Here is a 23,645-nt window from a genome sequence, read left to right on the forward strand (position 1 = left end):
ATGCTTTTCCTTTATTTAAACCAGCAGTTCGGAAACCACAAAACATATATATAAACACAAGTGATTGGTTGGCTTTTTTCTTTCTTCCAAAATAGAGCAATTAAAAATTTTGCTTCTGTGATTGTATGGATTTGAGCTTTAGACCCGTGGGCAGTTTCACACATAATCCCTACCAGTATCTTGTACATACAGCAGTCAACCACATTTTTTGTGCCCACCCCCCATATGTGGAAATGTGAGCAAGAGCCTCTGTGAGAAAATGTCTACAGCATAAGGAAGACCTGCTCATGTTAATCATTTGCTACTCCAAAAGTCTTGTAGACTTTTGGTTACTAGTCACTATGAGAGTTTGAAACTTGCTTCCATATTCTGTAGCTTGTATCATATTATATAAGCAAGGCCACATGTGAAATATCCATGCTAGGCATGGCCTTTGAATGCATACACAAATACCTTTCCAGGAGTGGGGTTCAGCCAGGAATAGAAGTGAGAGGATAAATAAGGAGGAACTAAGGAATTATAATGGCCACTAATGAGGCTCAGAAATAACTTCTCCAAAATATGTTCTATGGGCCTATTTCTTGGATGTATGACTGCCATAGACATAAGAAAAGTTTCATATCTATACTCCTAATCCAAACAGCACATGATCCAAAACTAACATTCATCAGATTTCATAATAACTGTTTTTTTAAGTTACACTTCATAAAGCACTCTTTAAGTCTTTAAAAATCATGTCTTCATTATACCTGATAATCAGCACCAGCAGATGTACATGTGTTTTTATAATGTATTGGTTAACAAGGATTATGTTTAATGAATAGTGTGTAGAGTATCTTTTTCATACTTTAAAATGCAATATATATATTGTGCCTAGTATTTGTTACACACAAGCATCCTTCATACTTAATATCAGCAGTGATTCAAACTGGTGAATGTGCAAAACAGCTTATTAGATGACATCTGGCGGGCATGGGGAGTTAAGAAAAGCCAGGAACAGGAAAACAAAGTAGGGTTTTGGGGGAGGGACTGTACCTTACATAACTCCTTTTCTTCTTCCACAGCTTGGGAGAACATTAGCAATTATTTGCTTCATTTTCATAATGTGCAGAACTTAACTAGTCTTGGTTCCAAAGGCTGTTGCATTAGCCGCCATTTTGGCTTTTTTAGTAGTAGTGTGGTCATGAAAGATGCTCCAATAGATAAGGTGAAATGTACTACAATTGGCACTGCTCTAACATCTCTCAAATTATACTGTTCCTCAGTCTCTATGTTTGCTGTGCTCTAACGATTAAAAACCTAAGAGCAATTGTAACAATGGAGGGGTTAAGGTGCAAGTAAATTAAATGAACATTCACCCTGTCCCATCCTCCAAGATAATGCAGTGCCGCTCCAGTAAAAATAGTTTCCCCTCCAGAGGAATAAAGCTGTATAAAATGGTAGTATCAGCCCTGTGAGTCATATGGGGGGGGGGAGATGCTATGGATCATTCTGAAGCCTTAAGTACAGCCCACTTGTCTGAGAAATATATGTTCTTGTCTCAGCAATAAAACCATTTGGGAAGTCAATGCAAGACCCACCTTTTCTTCCATCTTCTTTTTATCTTCATTGGCTTTGTTTGACATTTGTTTGAGAAACTCACTGAGTTGTAGCTCCTTACTCTGCACTGCTGCAAGCTTTCGTTCCAGCTCGTCCCTTTCACAGTGGGCCACAGATCTCTCTGCAAATTGAGCCTGCATCACTGTGCTCTCATACTGAGGCTGCTTTGAAGAAGGAAAGGAGGGAAAGGGAACAGATGAGAAGATGCTGTTCTAAACCTTTCACCTGGATCAGAGTGGCCAGCTCAGCAAGAGTACAACATATTGAATGCTATATTGTTTTAAGTAATGAACATACAGAAGTGGACAACAAAGAACCTATTGTTTGTAATATTGAGCTATAGCACACATCAGGTTTCCAGCTGATATCCCAGCATATTATTTGTATTTTGTGGTATTTTATGTTTTGTTGTACTTGCATATTTTGTTGTATAGTGCACTGGTATAGACCCCGTCCCCTACATAAAATAAGTAGTTTTATAAATAAAAAAAATATGCTTCTGAGCATGAAACAAAAACGAGTTTGGCAGTTCATTTTTATGCAATTCAACATGTACAACGAACCATGTCAGGTCAACTCCCTCCCACCTTTAGTCCTCCCCTCCAAACACAGTGAAAGAAGTTTCACAAAACTTAACCTTATGGGGGGGGGGAATTGTCATAGTTGCTTTCTCAAACCATATATCTGCTCTCAACATTAGGCCTGAGCACTAGTCTATAAAATCTAGACAAAAAGGTTATATCCAACGGCAAAATTGTTCCTCAAGAATAAAACCTCTAACCTACATTCTGAAATAGTACAGCTGCTCAGATTCTTTCATGATGCAACACAAATAATTATTTCATTAATATGTATCTCTTCACTTTTGTACCTGAGGCGTTTTAAATCCCAAGCTTATAAAATGTAATGAGATACTAGTTTTGAAATGCAAGGGAGTAGTAACAACACATGCACTGAATTGATTTAAAACTATTATCAATATATAAGACTGCTCCAATATGGTTATGTATTTAACCATAATTTGATTTGTCTGGAAGGCAAAACTTTTTTTGCACTTCTCCAAACGTAATACGAGTTACTATGAGATGAGTCTGGGATTGCCTTTAATAATAACAGATGTGTGCAGACTATCCTCATGATTCTAAAATAATAATAATTCGTACCTGGAAACTACTCATGTAAGGGTCTTCACAATTCACAATATGCCCGAGCCTTGCTTGCTGAGCTCGGAGTTCATTCTCCCTTATTTTCTGATATAAAAGGTTAATTTGCTGGTTCTGCCTGTAATTCATAAGAGAAAGAACAGAAACAAAGAAAGAACACATGAAACTTGAATCATGCTTCCCAGTATTTCCATTTTCACCCTCTTGTCGATTCATCTCAAAGTTCTTCCACAACTTCGTATTAACTATGGAAGTGAAACTGCCATGACCAGATCAACATTCTGGTATGGATACATTAGCTCTAGTGTGGATATAGAAGATTCCTGCCTGTGGGGACATCCTGATTCCCTTCAGTGCATTTGGCAGCTCTTTGTGAACTGAAGCAGATCACTTGCTGCTCCTCCTAAGGTGAATGGAGGCCTGGTATGCCTTCACAGTGCTATCAGAACTCTAAATTGAAGACTTGGGACTATGTGTCACTTTTGTTAAAATATGATGAGCTGTATACAATCGGTGTCCATATGCCAACAGAAAGCTGTTTGATTCAGTGACGGCTTCAACCATCCCCTGTAATATGAAGTGGCTCAATATACCTGACTGTTCCATTTTCTTATAGGTGAATTCAATGCAATATTTGCATAACCAACTGTTACTTGCACATATTAACATAACTATACTAAAAGTTGCTTGCAAAAAAAATTAGAACAAAAATGTTTCATTTATTTCTTATGCAATTATATTTCACGGTATTAATTCTCACAGTAAATCTAACATGAGCTTTAAAAAGTTGTCAAAGTATTCAGAAAGGATGCCAAAATGAACTGCAAAAACATTCCCTACCATACATATAATCCTATAAATCTCTGGAGTTATCTGACAATAAAAGGCCTTGTGCCACGTACATTTCATTGCTGATAATGTTGTATGGTTGCTTTAATCCTTTGTTACTCCAACAGCTGTTGCTATTAATCCACTGTATAACCACACAATGATAGGGCTTTGCTTTTAAAAAAAGATAGCATGGTGATCTCACAAGCCTAGTCAGAGTGCAGCAATGGAAACTATATACTCGGCTGTCTGCCAGTCTGCAGGTAATTCTAACATTTTCCCATACATTCCAGATAGTAAGACCTCAAGTCTCTGCTATGTAGTGATCTGAGTCTACATACAAGAGTGGAATCCTTATTCTGCAACATTCAAAACAATAATTTCTCTCTCTCCAACATTTGCAGTATTTCCTCTCTCTTTTTGTCTTACATTCTTCCAATTATCAGCTTCTATTCTTCCATCCTAATGGTACCTCCAGTTTTCCACCTCTTCATTTGATCATTCTCCTATTTAACCCTCCATACCCCTTATAGAGTAGAAACTACTTCTTACACAAACCATCTTTTTGAATTATATGCTATATTGAACTCATATGCTCCATAGATGGGAAGTCTTCTCTAAATATTTGGTAACAACATGCTTGGTTGGGTATCACTGGTCTGAATGTTTACTGGGTCATTTGATTCTCTTTCCTTTCTTCAGATGTGTGTAAGGTGGCAAGAACCAATCTCTGTAACTATTAAACTACAAACAGTTAGCTTTTGTGGCCCATAATATAGTATCATCACCAAAAGTTATACTTGACTCCTGCCAACTGTATTCACACTTTGAGTAATATTTGTATCTGACAAAGTTGCAGACTTAATGAAACCAATGAGCCTTAAGACCATGTATTTCAGTGGATCTGTTCTGAGTGTGACTTAGATGCAGTCCTTTGCATCCAAATGCAAAGTATAATCCAAAGGATTATACTTTTAAGTCAAGAAACATTTTTATAGTGTAAATAACAAGCCAATCTGAGAGGAAGAATTGCCCTTTTAGAAAATTAGTAATGATAGAGAAATATATAGTTCTGTATTGAATCCATGTTTAATATTGTACTCTATATTGAATTTTTAAAATTGTAAGCTGTTTCAAGACTTTTCTGAACTTTTACTGAACGAGTGAGCTAACAATATGTATTGTCATTGTGGTGTGTATTCTGTCCTCTTAAAAAACTATCTTACAAAGCCATCACTCAGAAAAGATCCCCATTTTTTAATTTGCTTTAGATATGCTTTAGATAACACTGTTCAAATGTTAGTGTAAGAACTAACATTCCCTCCGTATCCATAAACCCAAAAACTAAACAATTAAACATATGTTCAGTTCCTGTTTAGCTTCATTACCATTTTTAGACTTTCCAGTTTAGTTTCAGCTCAGACACAAACTTTTTTTAAAAAAATGGTTCAGTAAAAGTTCAACCGTTTTGAATCTAATTTTGAGTCAGTTCAGAAACATTTTATATAGACTTATTAATGTAGAACTTTTACAACTGCGGTGTAACTCCTGAAAAATAAATGCATGATAAAAGAAAGCATGTTTATACATGCAGTTTGCATGCACTAATGGCACATCTTCAAGAACTCAGCCAGCCATATTTGACAAGCTGTATGATCAGAATTAATTTTAGCCCCCACAGAGTCTTTCTACATCATCTAGCACAGCAGGAACAGAAAACATAATTTTAGTTCATTTCAGGTATTTCAAGTAGATTGTCAAAAGTATTTCTTCACATAGCATATAACAATCCTAAATATGGTGACGGCCATGACCTTACATGGCTTTTAAGGATACGGTTGGGACACCACAACAAAATGTTGCAGTGCATACCTGCTTTGCATGTGCTACTTGAGCCTGAGATGGCTGAAAAAAACAAACAAAAATAAGCAATGTGTGTTTTATTTCATTTGCAAAAGGCATCTCTCTCTGTGTGTGCGCGCGTGCGCACGCATATATATATATAAAAGATACCTGCTTCTGAACAATTTTGCTACCATCTGACCTGCAATTTAAATCAGACTTACTTCTGGGTAGGCATGTACAGAATTAAGTTATACTAGCACAAGGTTCTAACCCTTGTAATGAAACAGTATTTTGTTCACGAGACCCCAAACCCCAAAAGTATCCATTTCAATGGTCAGGGAATTAGTTATTAGTTAACCACAGTTCTAATAGTGGCACCAAGCCAAAGATTCAGCAGCTGTTTCAGGATTTCAAACATCATTATGCCCTGTGGAATGAGATCTCTTCCCTCAAATCCTAAGCTTTGTATTTACCTTCCCTTAAAAGCCCTTTGAGTGTCCCTAAGCTGTTTAGAAAAGAACGTAGCAATTGTTGATGAGTGTGCTATTATTTTCAGAGAGTTATGTCATACGTTTAGCATTTGGCATTTATTCACACTACCATTCTAGGCAATCCTTGCCAAACAGACACTGCCAGCCAGCACGAGCGTTGGAAATGCATAGCATGCAATGGCCAATCAAGGTCAGAACAATCCCAAGTGTTACAAGACAATAGTTGTAATGTGTGTATGCTTTCAATAGAGTGAAGCAGCAAATATACTACTTAAAACCATACAAGAATCCATTGCTCCCTCTAGTGTTAAAAATGAAGCCATGTGATATTCACTATTTTTTAACTAATCAAAAGAAGTCACATACAGCAAAATGAAACAAAACAAGAAATAACCCTTCTCTAGCTTAGGCAGAAGGGAGTAAAATGCTTACACATTTGTTAAATTCTTTTTTGTTTTGTTTTCTTTCTTTCTTTCTTTCTTTCTTTCTTTCTTTCTTTCTTTCTGCATTATAAAAACTCTAATTAGACTACCCCTAAAATAAAACGTAGTATTAATGTGAGCTCCATATTCTTAAAGGAGCTCACTCACCCATTAAAGAGTCATGAACCTCTCTCTCTTTCACTGGACCAAAACACATGACCAGACCAGAGTATTAAGAATTTTATTTTATTTTACTGACAGCATTCTTATACCACTCACTAATTGTTAATTCTCTGAGTAATGCATATGCTCAATTGCCACTCAATCCTACCTATTTTGGCAGCTTCTGGGGTAATCATATTCCTTTACTATGTGACTAACTCTTTATTGTTTCCATATTCTCAACATGCCAATCCAGCAGTATTAACTTGTGCTTTTTTTTGCATTTTTGTTGTAGCAAGTGTGAAGGGGCTGGGGACCACTATGCAAGCTCATAGCACTTCTGATCACACTTATTGTAGCTTGTCACATTACAATGAGTGCTATACAGGGCCAGCACCCCCTTCCAAGGGACCATGAGGGGTTACAAAGGAAAAGGGACCCATTCCACTATAACATCTAAGTATAATTTGCAACTTGTTTGGCATCAGTATCAAACATTTCTTACACAAATTAAGTTAAAAGTCCACAAGGAGCTTAGTGAGCCTTTGATAAACAACGCTGTGTAATAGGCCTCATCCTATGACTTTAGCAATAGAAGTACACACAAAAATGGGAACTACCAAATGAAAAAAACTTTGAATTTGTTTCTGTTACCTAGAAAGAGCTCTCATTACATCTGTGAAAACCCTGATGAGGTTAGGATCTGTTAAAGATGGGACTGCCATCAATTTTGAAAGCACAAATTGCAAGGATACCATATTCATGTCAAATATGCTAGATCAATCCTCTAGATCAGTGGTTTTCAATCAGTGTGCTGTTGCATCCAGGGGTACCTTGAATGATGGTTAGGGGTGCAGCAGGCAATACTGGCCTCTGTCCCTCCTGCCTTCCCGCCCTCCTCTCACGTCTCTGCCTCCCCAAGGCTTGCACAGCTGTTTACTGCAGCAGCCCTGGCTATAAGTTCTCTTTGGGGCGAGGGCGGCGGGGCGGGGGCAGCTCAGAGATCAGAGACGGCAGCAGCAGCTTCCTGGAGGACTCCCAAAGAGAGTGGAGAGGAGGTTGAGCATTTGAAAGAGGCTGAGAGGCTGCCAGCTCTGCAAGCAAGGGGTAACATAACTGGGCTCCTGAGCCCCACAGGGGTGCCGCAGAAAGAATGTAGTTGGTCAAGGGAGCTGTGGACTCAAAAAGGTTGAAAATCTCTGCTCTAGATACATCAACTCTGCTGAGAGCCATAGAGCTGGAGAAGAATATTAAACAGGAAATGCTGTCACTATATCAAGATTTGATTACTTACTAGAAAATTAGAGGCTCTTGTATGGTACTGTATGGTATTCACAGTTACTATATGGGGTTCCATGCACTTGAATGCAATACACACTATGTAACTGATTCATAATGTAAAAGACTTGAGACTCATTCCTAATTTTGCATCCTGCTCACACTGAAATCTGTAAACTCTAGCATGGGTGCACCTGTTAACTCTGTTTTGTCTGTCAGATTCCCAATTAAGCAATACTCCTGAGACAAATACAACAGTTTCATCAATTCTCCGTGACTCAAGAATGCCATGAATCAATTGTGTGTTATGTGCTGAATTTTCTTTTACCAAGAGGGAATAGTGTTTCTCTTTCTCAACACTATTCATTATTTATGAACTTCCATCAAGTTTCCTTCCCAAATTGTTCTTTCGTTATAATTAAAAGTCCACAAACATTTCAGCTTTCCCTCATATAGAAGGTACTCAAACCCCTGTCCCTTTCTCTACCATGTCTAGCTCTATGATATCTTTTTTGAAGTGTGATACCCAGAAGTTCTATATCTTAATGCTTTGTATATGAAAGATCCCAGAGTCAATCCCTGGTATCTCAGTCAAACAAGACTGGCAATAGTGCTTGGGAAAAGCAACCTTGGAGAACAGTCAGAGGCAAGACGAACCACCGTCTCACAATAAAAGGCAGCTTTATAATTCCAGAACTATACCTGGTACCACTGATTAACATGATGATACCTGATGTTTTTTCTCCTGGTCATTTCTACTGTTCAGCTATTTATGAAATTGGATGTGAAACCCTTGTACTCATCTTTCATGTTTGTTTGGGGGGGGGGGGACACTCAACCAATTTACAAGGCAACCTCCAAGCAACTGGAGGTAAGATAGAGTTTACTCACCGATCAATCACAATCTCTTTTTGCCTTAGCAATCCTTCTTTGATTTTCATCAGGGATTCCCAATTGTTGAAATCCTGAAAGCTTGCAGCTGGGTAACTCTGATGAGATGATCCACTCAGAACCTGGGAAGAAATGTGCAAAAGAATATTGTCAAAGAGCAGAAAAACAACACTTACTCACCCATTTATACATTTAAAAGTGCTTAGTTGAGAGAAATGTATGTTTAGAAAGCCTATTGGAAAGCGGTCCTTCCTTTGGTCTTCCTAGATGAAACAGAAACCTGGCAAACAGTAGTTTTGTCGTTTATAAACGTTATAAACGGAAATGCAACATTTCCTTGCTTTGTTCTTTGATGTAAGTGAAAGCTAACTGAAGTCTCACATTGGCTTCTTTTTATGTGATTTTTCACTGGTTTATTATCTGAGGGCACAAATAAAGCATCTTGCCTCATATCAGCTATGCCATTGACAGTCTGTGCTGCTTAGTAGGAGTCAGTGAAAGCAGATCTTGTAGTATAATGCCATGGTGAGGCATAGTGTAAATGCACCAACAAGTCTGCTGGAATGACTCTGTGCACCCCTCCTCGTAAGCAGCCGCAACCCAGCTGCCAGGTGGTCAGGTAAGCACCTCCACTCCACCCCACCCCACAATCAGCTGCTGCATTATAGACACCATTAAAATAATGGCCTCATTCTTCAACTTTACTTTTATGGTGAGAGTGATTAAAAAAGTAAATCTTGATACTTGGTGAGGACATGAAGTTGATATTTTTAGTTGCTATCTATTTCAAAATAATACGGTTATGCAAAGTGGCCTGTAAATTGGAATTACACCACAATCCTTATTCATACAGGTTTAACTATATACAAGTAGCACTTCCTTATCAGTAACTGGACAAGCTGTCACATGTTAAAAGTCAATTCCAAACCATTATAGAACACGTTAGTGGGAATTTTTGCTTTCAATCCAATAGGTATGTATGCTTGGAAGAAATGCCACCCAGGAACAAAAGGAATGGCTTTAGGATATTAAGGGATTCAGTGAGTTTTAGAATAGTTTCTGGCCTAGGGTGAATAAAATAATATAGTTTTCTTTTAGCATATAAATGGGTATCTATTGCTTCTCATAAAATCAACTTATGGACTGCAAGAGTTCAAAACCCCAAGATAAAATGTTATTACGAATATGTAAACATGTAGAAGTTTGCGGGGAGGGACAAGAACCAAAGAAGAAAGCGGCTGGGCCATCTAGTTCCACATTCTGGGTGGGATTCATCTAAGGAGCCCCATCAGTGGAAATCCTACTTGACTTCTGTTTGCCAGTGTGGCTTTCCTCCCTCTCCCCTCAATTGGATCTAGCAGGGTTGGGAGAATCCCCAGAAGAGCATAGAAAGGGGGAGAAGATAGGAGATTGTTCCATCTGGCAAGCTGAAATGCTTGTCCAGACAGAACATTCGTACTAATGCAACACTGAATTCACCACCTGTACTTGTGTTGTTTTTAAAGAAACTTTAGTGTTCAGACGTAATTGTTTTTGCTCCTTGTTCCAAAGCACACACTTGAATTTTCCACTACTTGCATCCAACTCTTCCACCCCCAGTGCTATAAATATACTTCCCTTGATACAGCCCAGAACAACAAAGGCACTCTTGATTCATATAAAACACATGGTGTTGAATACACACAGCAGGTTCCTAAGCAGATTAAATTCTATGTTACTGAAAGACAAGAGTACCTGGTATTCTTAAATATTGATGTTAGAATTCTAAAGGATCCAATCAACTCTTTATTTATTTTTAATTGTGAAGAATCCCTAAAAAGACAACTGTTCAATTCTAAAAGTAAGCTCTTTGAGGATTATAGCTGAACTGCTTTTTGAGTTTAGTATGACAGAAAAAAGCACAATAGAAGGTTTTTAAAAACATAACATAAAATTACTTAAATCAGAACACTAGGCCAGTCTAATCTAAATCTGTAAATATATGAAATTTCAAGTATTACTCTATACACTGTGTCTTCAGCTTTGGTTTCCACATTTTAACCATGAAAGCGCACCATAGACAATCCAGAATATAACAAAGATAGCGAAGTATTTGGAACATACAGTATGCATAGTAAATGGGTGAAGGACAGAACAATTGCCCTAGGAAAAGAAAAGTTAAAGAGATCATGAGAACCATTTTCAGGTATTGCCTTGCTCTGATAGCAACAAGCTGTTTCCACCGAAACCACTAAAATGGACATGGAAAGCTGTTTTAGCAGTGGTTTCAATGGAAGCTGCCTGAAGCTATTGAAGAAGTTGCCCTCTCCTGTGGTGGAGGGGAAGCGGGGGGGGGGGGGGAGTGTGCCTTGCTCCAGCAAAGGAACAACCAGGAGCTCACTTTCAGCTCCCAATTATCCTCTTCTCCCAATGTTGATACCTGCCCCACACTGGACAACACCTATAACATCAGCTATGGGGCGGGTGAGCATCTTTAGAGGAAATGGCCTGATGGTCCAAGTCTGGCCTGCAGGCAAGATGTTCCCCACCCTTGATATAAAGGCATTCCAATTATTGAAAGAACAGCTTTAAAAAAGCAAGCAATGGTCTCATATTACATCAACACAGATTTAGGTTGGCAAACAGTGCAAGGTCCCTAAAAGAATGGTGAATTTAAATGAAGCCTTCCACTGCTGGAGACTGAAATAGGTGACACAAAATTATTTCAGTTTCTGATCCTATTGCCCCTTTATATTAGAGAGAGATCAATGAAATAGTGCATACTGGATGCATACACCTTTCTTTTAGGTTCCACAGATTGTGCTTCCGCTCAGTGGTGAAGCCTGTGTGCTATTACCCCCCCCCCCGCTTTCCCCCCTAAGGCCACTTCCAGACAGCAGCTCTTTCACCACCAGCATCCTAGTGAGGGCTTTGAAGCAACAGTGCTATGTTTTGTAGTATCATCATTGTGCCATCTACATGGATCTATGAGCCTACCTTTGACTTTCCGAGGGCACATGAACAGATTATGTTCACATGCCTCTCACTAAAGCACTCCAGCTGATAAAAGAAGCAACCTTCTGGAAAATCACTAAGCTCCATGCTGCCCATTTTGTGTATTAGATTTTGCACTTGGGAACTGATTTCTCAATACTAAACATATGTGTATTCAATTAACAAAAACCTTTTAGTTCAACACGCTGTGTTAAGGGTTTCCCATGTTCATGCAAGTTCCAAAATACAAGGAAATTACAGCTGTTATGACCACACCCTGGAACACTACTGGAATGCTGGAAGCTACCATTCCATGTTGCAAATACCCAACTAGCAGCCAATATCACTCATGCAGAATGAAAGACCAGTCTTTGCCTCTATATAATGATAGAGAATTTGACAAACACAACTGGCTATTTTAAGAGAAATGCAGAAAGCTAAATTAAACACTAGCAGAGTGTTTCCATCATGGGCTTCTAAATGACACAATTTTAGTGTAAATTTGTCCACCGATTCCACAAACTGATGGAACACTGTAAATAGCTAATAGAGGCACTTGCACCTTCATTTTTGTTCAGTGTTACATAGTTACCTATTCTGCTTCTACTTTCCAGGTTAAGCAGTTTCCCAAGAAATGCCCCCCGCCTTTCAGAAGAAGAGTCACTGTAATCCTAGCTAAACTACGAGAGGAAAAGAATACTATTTTTATCTCATTTGTGATTTATCTAATTAATTTTCTTTTATGACACCTCCTGGAGCCAGCACACTTCAGTGACAGAAGTGTCTCCAGCGGGGTGACTCATACTACATACCTATGGACCAGCTAAAAAACTTAACACATAATGTTAAAACAAATGGGGGGGGGGACAATTCCTTTAAGCCCTGCACCAAAGTCAGTAACACATTTGCCAGAAAGCCTTCCACTTATATTCTGGCCAATATTATGGACAACACTTCTAGGTGGCACTTCAGATGACGTTCAGAGCAAGTGTGTCTGGAATTTTCCAGAGATAACAGAAGGTCTGTCCTAAGTATAGAAGCACTTGTTTTAATAAGTGTTCATATTATCTTCCCATTACATTCGAATTCTCTAGTGATCTTTACAAACTATCACCTTCTTTGAAATGTGTTTAGCATGTTACACAGCAAAACACCACGATCAAGGAATCTTAACAGTAAACAAGAATGTATACTAATACTAATATTAGTAGTGATATAATAATCATCTGGTGTTAGCGCTACTGTTGAATCAAAGATCAAGAAATGTCAACTGTTTTGGTTGACTGAAAACAAAAGAAATCTTTGGGTTGCCTGTAGCCTACATACATACAACATACAAATACATTTTAACGACAGCTCTTCTGTCAGTCTTCTATAAGAAGTACTGTGAACGTATATGCCAGTGACATTTTAATATGTACTCATGTGTAACGCGATGCCAAAGTGCAATGGAGGGCTTTCCAAGTGTTGCATGCACAAATTTTTAAAAATGCCCTTAATAAAGATTCAGACTCCTTCAGATTTAGAAGTTACTTGTTGGCACCTGTCTTAGGAGACATGGAAGAGTGCACCTTTCGAGGGTAAAGTCAAACCACTGGAGTTTTACAGCACTAGCTGTGGCTGTAGAGATATGGGAGAAACATGTTTTATTGCAGGTGGGTTGGATGAAGTCATCTGATTTTGCTGCAGCAGATGTAGCATGGTGATTCTTCCCAGTAATCATTCCTCTGGTCACTGCTGTGGATACACAACCTGACTGTCACCAGGCACTGTGATAGTCTGCAGAGGATTCCCATAAGGCAGGGTTGATGTCAGCAGCATTCATGCCACATTTGCAGTTATCTTTGTGATGCAGACTAGGGTCTGGCAACAGGCCTAGTGCCTGAAGGCATCCCTCTGCAGAACATGTCATAAGGCATAAGGGTGAACATGCTGGGAATATGGGCTTGGGAGAAGACATCTTTGTCTGAGACTCTGTCCTGCCTTGAGATGCCCAACATCTTCCTAACACAGCACATATGGAAGGCATTGAGGAGTCGCTCCTAGTGGTTGTAAATTGCCCAGGATTCACTTTCATAAAGCAGAGTGCTAAATACACAAGCCTGATAGACCAGATATTGGTACTGGATGTTAGCATCACACTCTTCTATACCTTTTTGGAAAGGCAAGCCATTGCAATAGCTGCCTTGCCAATACCCTTGGGTCCAGCTTAGCATTGATGAAAAGGTTGCTGGTATTGGTGGAGTCCAGTTTGACAAAATGGTCTACCACCTCAAGTAATAATAATAATAATAATAATAATAATAATAATAATAATGCCTGGCGTGCTCTGGTCCATGGGGTCACGAAGAGTCGGAAACGACTAAACAACAATTATTATTATTTATTATTATTATTTGTACCCCACCCATCTGACTGAGTTGCCCCAACCACTCTGGGTAGCATGTGGTCACCAACGCTGATGAGGCCTTCATCAGGTCTATGAAGGTGGTGCACAAGGAGTATCTCTGCTCAGCATTTCTCCTGCAGCCAGTGCAGTGAGAAAATCAGGTCAACTGTTGACCTCTGAGCTCTAAACCCACATTGTGACAATACACCGAGTAGCTGTAATCTGTTGAGATTTACACAGGCAAAAGCTTTCCCCACAGTACTTAGCAGGGAGATTTCATGATAGTTGATACAATACTGGTGGTCACAATTGTTCTTGTAGAGGTTTGCAATGCTGGAGTCACACATGTCTTGTGGTGCATATCCTTGTTCCTAACAATGCAAGATGTGGCCATGGAGATGTGTCATGAGGGAGGAACTGAAGCTGGCTTTCAGCCCTTTTATTGGGATTCTGTCCTGTCCTGGGGCTTCACCACATGCCTGAGAGTTGATGGCATTCTTCAGCTCAGCAATGGAGGGAGGGACATCCAGCACTTCCAAGAGAAGGGGAGAGTCTAGATGCTGTCAAATGCAGTTACTTAGAGAGCAGGATTCTATTATCTAACCAAAGTATGAAAAGGATCCCCCTGAAAACAAAAAACCCCGCACATGTCTAACATAAATTCAACAACAGCAAAGAATGAAATAAAATGTAGCATTTTCTTGGATAGACAGGAAAACATAGTGCAATCTTGATTACAGGTTAAGCATGTGGAGCACTATGACAATCAGATGAAGTGTTCCTTCAAGAACGCAGCAGGACTGGTAGGGAGCAAATGCACAAGGGGAAGGAGGACCCACCTGCTACCAATGTGACTATTACAGTCTGGAAAAGCAATCAACTTCTTAGGCCCTGTAACCGTTGCAATTGCAAGAAGGTCATGGAGAAAACGGAAAATTTGTCAAGTAATTTATTGTGGGGAGTAAGTGAAAGGGCTTAATGATTTGGCTCTGTTCCAAAAAAACTAACCTCTACCACTTGACACCATGAAGGGTGCTTGATAGGACACTTGACTTTTAAAAGTCAGCAGCTTGATAAAGGCCATCTGAGGAAAACCTGTGTCTCTACCATCTTTACAGGAATTCGAAGGCTGCCTTGCGTGAGTAGAAGTTGTGCTCATGAATGAAAATCCATGAAAATATAACGGTTAGCATGAGAAAACATGTAACTAGTTCAAAGACCCTTAAATGGCCAAAGTGGCTGTGTCATCCATAGGTTTTAAAAAACTGGATGCCTGTAGAGTCTCATTTTACATGCGTGCATGTTTGTAGACATGGATGGGAACTCATTAAAGTGCACTCCTCATTTAAATGTGTGAGAAGCAGTTATGGTCTAGATCAGAGGTGGTGAACTGTGACTTCCAGGTATTGCTAGACTCCAACTCCACCAGCCCCAGCAGGCCTGTGTTAAGTATGATGTGATTTGTTGGAGGGCTATGGGTTGGGCATCCCTGGTTTATATAGATTTTTCTTATAATCATGCATACTAAAGGCTTTTAACATGCAACAAAAATGAGGAGAAGGAAAAGAATATATTTTATTCACTCTCAGAGAACAAGATCATTAAACTGTCTACTTGTAGCCACAAAGAAGCTCAAAAGATGACATGGGAAGCAAATTAGCACACATTGCTAAACCTGTCTTACCATAGTGCCTCCTAGAATCCTGTCCGGATCCATTTATAACAACTGCATCAGCAGTTAATTCTGATGTTTCCAAAAACTGGACTTGATTCTCCAGTGTGCATTTATTTATTACTATTTATATCTGAGACATCTGGGATGTACCAACATGAAGGAATTCTGTGTAAGACACAAACACCAGAATTCCTTTGCATGGGTATTTATAGTAAATGTGGAGGAATATATTATGTACTTTACTCAACATAGTTTTCACTCAAAACAGAATTTATTGGAATATGCATCACTTATTTACTCCAAGTCATAAGAGAAGCAGGGAGGAATCTATGTTATTTTAGAGAGAAATTAGGAAGATTCTCCAAAAAACTGGGAGCCTAAAATAAACACTCACTCACAGTGCAATTCTATGCACAGTAACCTGACAATTAAATCTCATTAAACACAACAGGACTTACTTCTGAGTAAACATGCAATAGGATTGCATTGTCAGATTTTTATTTTATTTAGCATTTTGCTGGTTACTGAATGGCAGAAAGGTATGTTTGATAAAGAATGCAATCTAATGCTTACTTATTTGCTAGCAAGCATTAGTATACCCATGTAAACGATCAGGATGTAATTCCCACAAAACATTGTGTGACTATTATTTGCATAATCCAGCCAAAACCAAACTCTTAACTGAGTTATGAAATTTCATTGCTTTCAATGGAAGAAACTTAAGCACGTAGATCTTTTACTATAGTAAGTGAAGCTTATAGTTTGTGTTGTCTTTGTCCATGGAGTTTTCCTGGCAAGGATACTGGAGTGGCTTGCTGGTTCCTCCTCCAGGTGGATCACGTTTGGTCAAAACTCTCCACTATGACCTGTTCATCTTGTGTGCCCTGCTTGGCGTAGTTCATAGCTTCTCTGAGTTCTTCAAGCCCCTTCGCCACAGCAAGGCAGTGATCCATGAAGGGGTTGGTTTTGAACCAACTGATTGGTTCAAAATTGGGAAAGGAGTACGACAAGGCTGTATTTTGTCTCCCTGCTTATTTAATTTATATGCAGAATACATCATGCGAAAGGCTGGGCTGGATGAATCCCAAGCTGGAATTAAGATTGCCGGAAGAAATATCAACAACCTCAGATATGCAGATGACACAACCTTGATGGAAGAAAGTGAGGAGGAATTAAAGAACCTTTTAATGAGGGTGAAAGAGGAGAGCGCAAAATGTGGTATGAAGCTCAACATCAAAAAAACGAAGATAATGGCCACTGGTCCCATCACCTCCTGGCAAATAGAAGGGGAAGAAATGGAGGCAGTGAGAGATTTTATTTTTTTGGGCTCCATGATCACTGCAGACGGTGACAGCAGTCACGAAATTAAAAGACGCCTGCTCCTTGGGAGAAAGGCGATGGCAAACCTAGACAGCATCTTAAAAAGCAGAGACACCACCTTGCCAACAAAGGTCCGTGTAGTTAAAGCCATGGTTTTCCCAGTAGTGATGTATGGAAGTGAGAGCTGGACCATAAAGAAGGCTGATCGCCAAAGAATTGATGCTTTTGAATTATGGTGCTGGAGGAGACTCTTGAGAGTCCCATGGACTGCAAGAAGATCAAACGCATCCATTCTTAAGGAAATCAGCCCTGAGTGCTCACTGGAAGGACAAATCCTGAAGCTGAGGCTCCAGTACTTTGGCCACCTCATGAGAAGAGAAGACTCCCTGGAGAAGACACTGATGCTGGGAAAGATGGAGGGCACAAGAAGAAAGGAGCGACAGAGGACGAGATGGTTGGATAGTATTTTCGAGGTTACCAGCATGAGTTTGACCAAACTGCAGGAGGTAGTGGAGGACAGAAGTGCCTGGCGTGCTCTGGTCCATGGGGTCACGAAGAGTCAGACACGACTAAACGACTAAACAACAACAATAGTTTGTGTACTTTGGCCTGGATTTTACCCAGCATTTAAAAGGCGATGGGAAAATTACTATGGGGTTTATTTAACTGTAATGAACAAGACTTTGAGCACAGAATTCCTACCACCTGCTTGGTAAACAAGCGTTTTGTGACTCTTAACTTCTTAACAGTTATTTCTCTGTAGCTAGCATTGTAGACATACTGCTTCTCTGTGTAAAACTCTCTTGTTTGATGGTGGCCTATGAACTATTCATGGTCATTAACCAAAATAATAATAATGGATCTATCATAAGATTCCTTCAGAGCCAATTTGGGATTCCATAGCTGTCTCAAACTAAACATACCTCACCACATGGGGCAGACCAATACAACATGATCCACAAAGCTAAACATCCTTGGAACCATCCTTTTTGTGGCATCAACAAAAGTACGTTTGCCAAGACTAAGGTAGAATACCATACATGATTGGTGGACTTTGTTCCTCTTGGTTGCAGATACTGAACAGCCCTTTTATGAGGGCTACACATTTATTTATATGCATTAAATGAGGCAATAGAAATTAATATACAACTGTCATTAAAAAAAACAAAACCTGTCCAAATCCACAATAAAGTATGACATACGCCCACATTGTGATGGCCTTGGCTGTAAGCAAAACATTCAAACTCATTCCCTAATCTCCTAAACCAAGGAAATCCTTTGTGAAGGAGGTCTTTTCTAGCAAGATTTCATGGAGATGAATGCTACCAATGGCTACTAGCTATGATGGCCATGCTCTGCCTCCAGAGTTGGAGGAAGTAATGCTTCTCAACACTAGTTGCTGGAAATCAAAGGAGGAGAGAGTGCTCTTGTGCTCAATTCATGTTTATGGGCTTCCCCAGTTAACTGGTTGGCTACTGTGAGAACAGGATACTGGACCAGATAAGCCTTTGGCCAGAACCAGCAGGCTCTTCTTATGTTCTAAGATTCAAACTACCAACATAGCCACAAACCTTTCTTTTCAAAAGAAAAAGGGAGGTGAGAGATTGAGATCTATACTTTGAATGAACCAAGAGGCAAATTTTGGGCACCCGTATCTTTTACCACAGTCAAATTAAAAAACACATTTTGAGTTTTTAAAACAACCTGTCTGTTTGTGTTAATTGGCTGATAATATGAAAACACATTTGAACCAATCCATCATTATGCATGTTGTTGCTTCTCCAGGATTATTTCCACTGGGGTCACATGGATTTATGCTCATTGGTAGTTTGGCTTATAGTACGCATATCATTATAGTACAGTACTCATTCACCAACACTGAACAATAAATGAGGGGGAGAGTGATTCCATGAATGTACCAAGAGGTAACTTAAGTAGAGGTAGATGGGCCTGTGTCCCTGAGGTATGCTTCTTTTCACTGGTTAGCAGTACAGACATCATCAGCCTATGCTCATGTTGGGAACTTCTAGCTGCTTCTTACCTCCACTCCCTCACAACATCTGTAAGGAAATGAAGTCTGTTTTCTAGTCGCTCGCCCTCCCACTCAGCAGCAGCTGAGCACTACAATACCCTCACAAGCTATTTTTGTAGTCATAGGCTTTCATTAATTTCCCTCTTTCTCCTGACCCAAGACTAGGCAGACCAGTGGGAAAGAATGAACTGTACATACTGAATAATCTTTTAATGGGGAGATCCAGACCATTGCTGTTTAAACCTTGAAAGGCACTTTTCTAGATAGTTACAGTAAATTCTACTTCATTATACTTTGTCCAGAGCCAGAATGCTCTCCTTGTAAAAATGTAAACCACCGCTGAAAATCTTAACAGCTTGAGTGACAAATGTAATCTTTGGCCTCTAGTCTGTAATTGCTGCTAAAGTAGAGATAATCCAGTACCAGATTTCTTGCTTACTGGAACAGTACCTCAATTGGCATTTCAGCCTTTTATCTCTCCTTCATATGCCTTTGCCTCTGCGTTCATCCAGCACTCATAACATGTCAAAGAACACAGCTAATCTTGGTGCTTCTTGGAACAGTTTATCAGAAAAACACTCAGTACAGCTCCGAAGTTACAAGACTCTTAACACAAGAGCTGCTGCTGCTGTTTATGCCAAATAAGTAATGTTTTCTAAAGTAACATGTTACATGGTGGGAAAAATTAATATGAATTCACACTGTATGGTCCAACCTAACAACCTAGTTTTTAGCTTTGTTTCTATAAACCTTCCAAACAGGTCAAAATGCCAAAGAAATAGTTTCTTGCCCTTAACATGCCTGATTGACATGTTCATGACTATAGGCGTTAACAGTGCATGACCAAGAGAGGGGGGGGGAGTATAAACACTGACCATTAATGTTAATGACAATCCAGATATTCTCTGCTGTTGTAAAGGTTCTACTATTCCAAGAGGAAGGCCAGGGGGGGGGGTGGATGGAGATATTGATGGTGATTCTGAGGGCTTCAAATATTTTAGGGCTTTCTATATGATATTAAAACTAATTTTCATTCATAAGAACAATACAAATACTTGTTTTCGTTTTGACTTATTAAATGCAAGTACTAGTGTTTACAAATTCTTAGGACTGCTTCCAGAATACATTTCAGCTCTGAACACCCTCAAGTTCATTCATGCAGACAAAAAACAGGGTACAATCAGAAGCAATTCCCAATATCATTATGGTTGAAAAAAATACTGCCATTGCAACCAGTCTTTAATGTCTATTCCCAACTCTGCAAATCTTTTTTTGTTTTGTGCAGATGTAAGAAATGTGGTGTCCACTATATCATCATTCAACTCCCTTGAGACCAATCCAGGGTGCAGAAGAGAAGGAACTCTCAGAACTGAATTAATAGCATTCTCATGCTCTATGTTAACATTCTAAATTTGGTCTTATTTGTTATTAGTTAAGCAAACTTTCTGGTTTTGTTCCCAGTGAATAGTTTCTTTTTTCTAAAGCAATAAATTGTTTTTAATAAGAAAAACAACTTCAAATAAGACATGGGTCCCAACAAGAGGGCAAGTCTAAAAAAATGCCTCAAAATCAAACAAAATAAAACCATCCCTCCCAAAAAGCAAACTGGCTTTATAATTGCTTATCTCTTCTGAATAATGGTTCTACAGAGTATCGCAACAATATAGAGCTTTGGGTCAGATATTTAGTTTGTGTGCATACATGACATTAGCCATTTCCATGGTATGACTTGAATGTTTTCTTCATTACAGGCATGTAGGCCATGTCCTCCTTACTGTGCTGTTTATGAGATGTAATCCCACAAAAAATGCATTTATGAATATATTAAACTGTCTCATATTGGTTCAGCCCAGCCTTGTAAGTCCACAAAAGTTTACAGTACAACACAACATAACATAACGTAACATCTGAGTGACAGACGTGTTCATCTGACGGACCTCCTTTTGTTTGTTTGTTTTTATCCCCTCTTTATGTTTATTTTATTTTTAATTCTTGTATAGCTGTGGCCTGTTGGCTTTGCTAATAAAGTTCTGATTCTGATTCTGAACGTAACATAACGTAACACAAGCCTGCTGGGGACTGGCAGAAGAGGAATGCTTGTCCACCCACTTCCTGTGTGGAATTCCATTAGCATGCCTGCTAGCAATCCTTTCTTGCCCAAGGCTACCAGGCTAGTGATTAAATACAAGACTGGGTTCAGTCCATTGGTCCTTGTATCTCAGCACTGTCCGTAGTCTCTCAGAAAGAAGACCTTTTCAAGACATATTACTAGAGATTCTTTAACTGGAGATGCCAGCAATTTAAACCAGGACATTCTCCATTCAAAGCTTCTGCTCTGCTTAATGATATATGACCCCTTCCACAAGCACATAGGTTTGGAGCAGCATTATGCCTCAACCATGGCTAAAAATGTTTTTGGCAGCCTGGTTAGAAAGGCAGCTCTTAGGCATGCAGTGGCAAACCAAGTGGACCATGCTAGTGCACTGTCATAGCCATGGTTGCTCATGACCTTTCAACTCATAGTCATATCTTTTTACAGTACAAATAAAGATATACTTAGAAATAAGTATATAAGATGTCAGAATTATTTCCAAGGTATACATTTTTTAAAAAGCAAATATGTTGCTAGAACAAAGTATAAAATGTTTCTCTCCTTAGATGTGACCCCCAAATATATATTTTCTTACCACATCTCTATAAACAAGCAAAGAGAAACATGCTCTGGTCGTAGGTTCCTAATCCCTCTGGAGAAAACCCAGATCATTTCCATTTAAGGCCATGTAAGCAGCAGCTGCACATTTTTGTCCCCTGAAGAAAATGAAAGTCAACTCAAAGCTTAAATACATGCTTTGCTTTTTATATGTGCCAGTATTCCAAGACATCAATTATTTTCAGATCCCTCTCATGTAACCTAGAAATTAAATAAGGTGTATTATTTTATCTGTGCATGACTGACATATGTCCAGAAGGTGCTTCAAACTGTTTCCCCTCTCTTCAGAGGATATATGAGCATATTCACAAAGATATGTAAAACTTACAAGTATCAAATACAGGGATGGATGGATGGATCACTTTTATTTGCATGGCACTTAAGAAACTGTGTCTAGATAAACTATAAAATTAGATAAGCTGGTGACAAAGCTTCTGACAAAGATTGGATATGCAGGTGTGCTGTCAAGGAATGTTCACAAACATTCCAATTCTATAGGAAACAAAACATTTTTTTCAAGCCCAGGAGATAAGGAAGCAGGGGGCAAAGAAGCCACAGGAAACAGTAAGGAAGGAGGGCAAGTTAGCTCATAATCAAAGAAGCAGGGCAACAGTAGGTGATAAAACAAGGGTCTGAGGAAAGGGGACATCGAAGAGACCGAGAAAGGAGGAACATGAAAAGGGCTGTGAAAGGATATGAAAGCTAGGAGCTAAATGGCACATTAAACCTAGGTTATAGGTGCAACAAATGAATGTCTAGGCACGCTTTTTAAATAACAAGAATACAAAGCTGAAAATGAATGAACTGCAGCTAAAATACTATGTTCATTTTTTACATGGTCAAGTCCTTCCTCTGCCCACCCCCCTAATATTCTTAGGGTCTCTTCTCCAGTCTTCAGAGAGTAGCTGGAAGTAGGGAGGCAGAAAAAGGGCCCTCCTTTCCTTCTACTCTGCAGTTTTAATCTGAAATCTTAGGCGCAGTACTGCACCCAGAAGTCAGAAACTGATTGCACTAATGAAATTCCCTCTCGCAAAGTGCGACTAGAACAATGGGGGTTTCGAACACTGCTGGTATTTGAGAAGGGATTTCCTAGGTTCACAATATTCTTTTCTGCACTGAAATGATTTTTTAAATACAATTTCTTCTAGTAATTGTGGAAGAATGGTCCATAAATATTAGAACCGTCATAATACAACAGTCATAAAGCATGTTTTCTAAACTCATTTCTACGCTATAAACGACATATGTTTAATCATCAAAATTTCACATTTAATAAGTGTGTTAAATGAAACTCAAGATGCAACTTTCAATAGCCTGTATTCTATCCATATGTAAGTGATCCAATTTGTAATCACATGTGGTAAAACAAGATGGTACCTTCTTTCCAACTGACAAAAGTTCTTTTTTTAACTAAAAATGTATTTTTCTTGAAAGCCTCTAAGATCTATCACCCCAACAAAAATGAAGCTCTACAGTGCTGATAAAAGGACTGCTACTTGCATCACTCCTAAAATTGCTAATTTGATACAGTACAAACATCAGAGGGGGGGGAGTCACTTGCATTAGGAAGTGATTTCATATTTTGTTATGAAAAAAATATGGAAACTATTTGCCAACAGTGTGATAAATTTACCATAACATTGTAAAGTTTCTTGAGCTCTTTCAAAGTCATGTGCAGAACCAATAGGCTGCCATATTTACTTTCCGGCACAATCCGAAGACCTACTCCAGGAACACCACAAGAGATAATTTTGATTCCTTCCGTTCCCCGAACAGCAGATGCCACTTAATACTGCAAACTGTTTTGAAACTCATAATTTCAAAAGCAGTGTGTGGCATGAGAGAGATAGGTTTAGATCAAATCCAC

General features: G+C 39.1%; 1 protein-coding gene across 6 annotated transcripts in view; it reads right to left on the reverse strand.

Annotated features, from left to right (window-relative positions):
• Window positions 1-23,645, reverse strand: part of CEP85L (centrosomal protein 85L) — a 131,304-nt gene that overhangs the window by 20,910 nt on the left and 86,749 nt on the right. For 3 of the 6 annotated variants that reach the window (XM_083497768.1, XM_083497772.1, XM_083497771.1), the window contains exons 5-7: window positions 8,680-8,801; window positions 2,763-2,880; window positions 1,581-1,760 (exon numbers count right to left, since the gene is read on the reverse strand). In XM_083497768.1, coding sequence (XP_083353894.1) covers window positions 1,581-1,760; window positions 2,763-2,880; window positions 8,680-8,801 — 420 coding nt within the window. Of the gene's footprint in view, window positions 1-1,580; window positions 1,764-2,762; window positions 2,881-8,679; window positions 8,802-23,645 lie in introns of all 6 variants that reach the window. The other 3 variants (XM_083497767.1, XM_083497770.1, XM_083497769.1) reach the window with 1 other exon arrangement.

This window comes from Podarcis liolepis (assembly GCF_965112155.1).
Source record: "Podarcis liolepis genome assembly, chromosome: 3".
Lineage (NCBI taxonomy): Eukaryota > Metazoa > Chordata > Lepidosauria > Squamata > Lacertidae > Podarcis > Podarcis liolepis.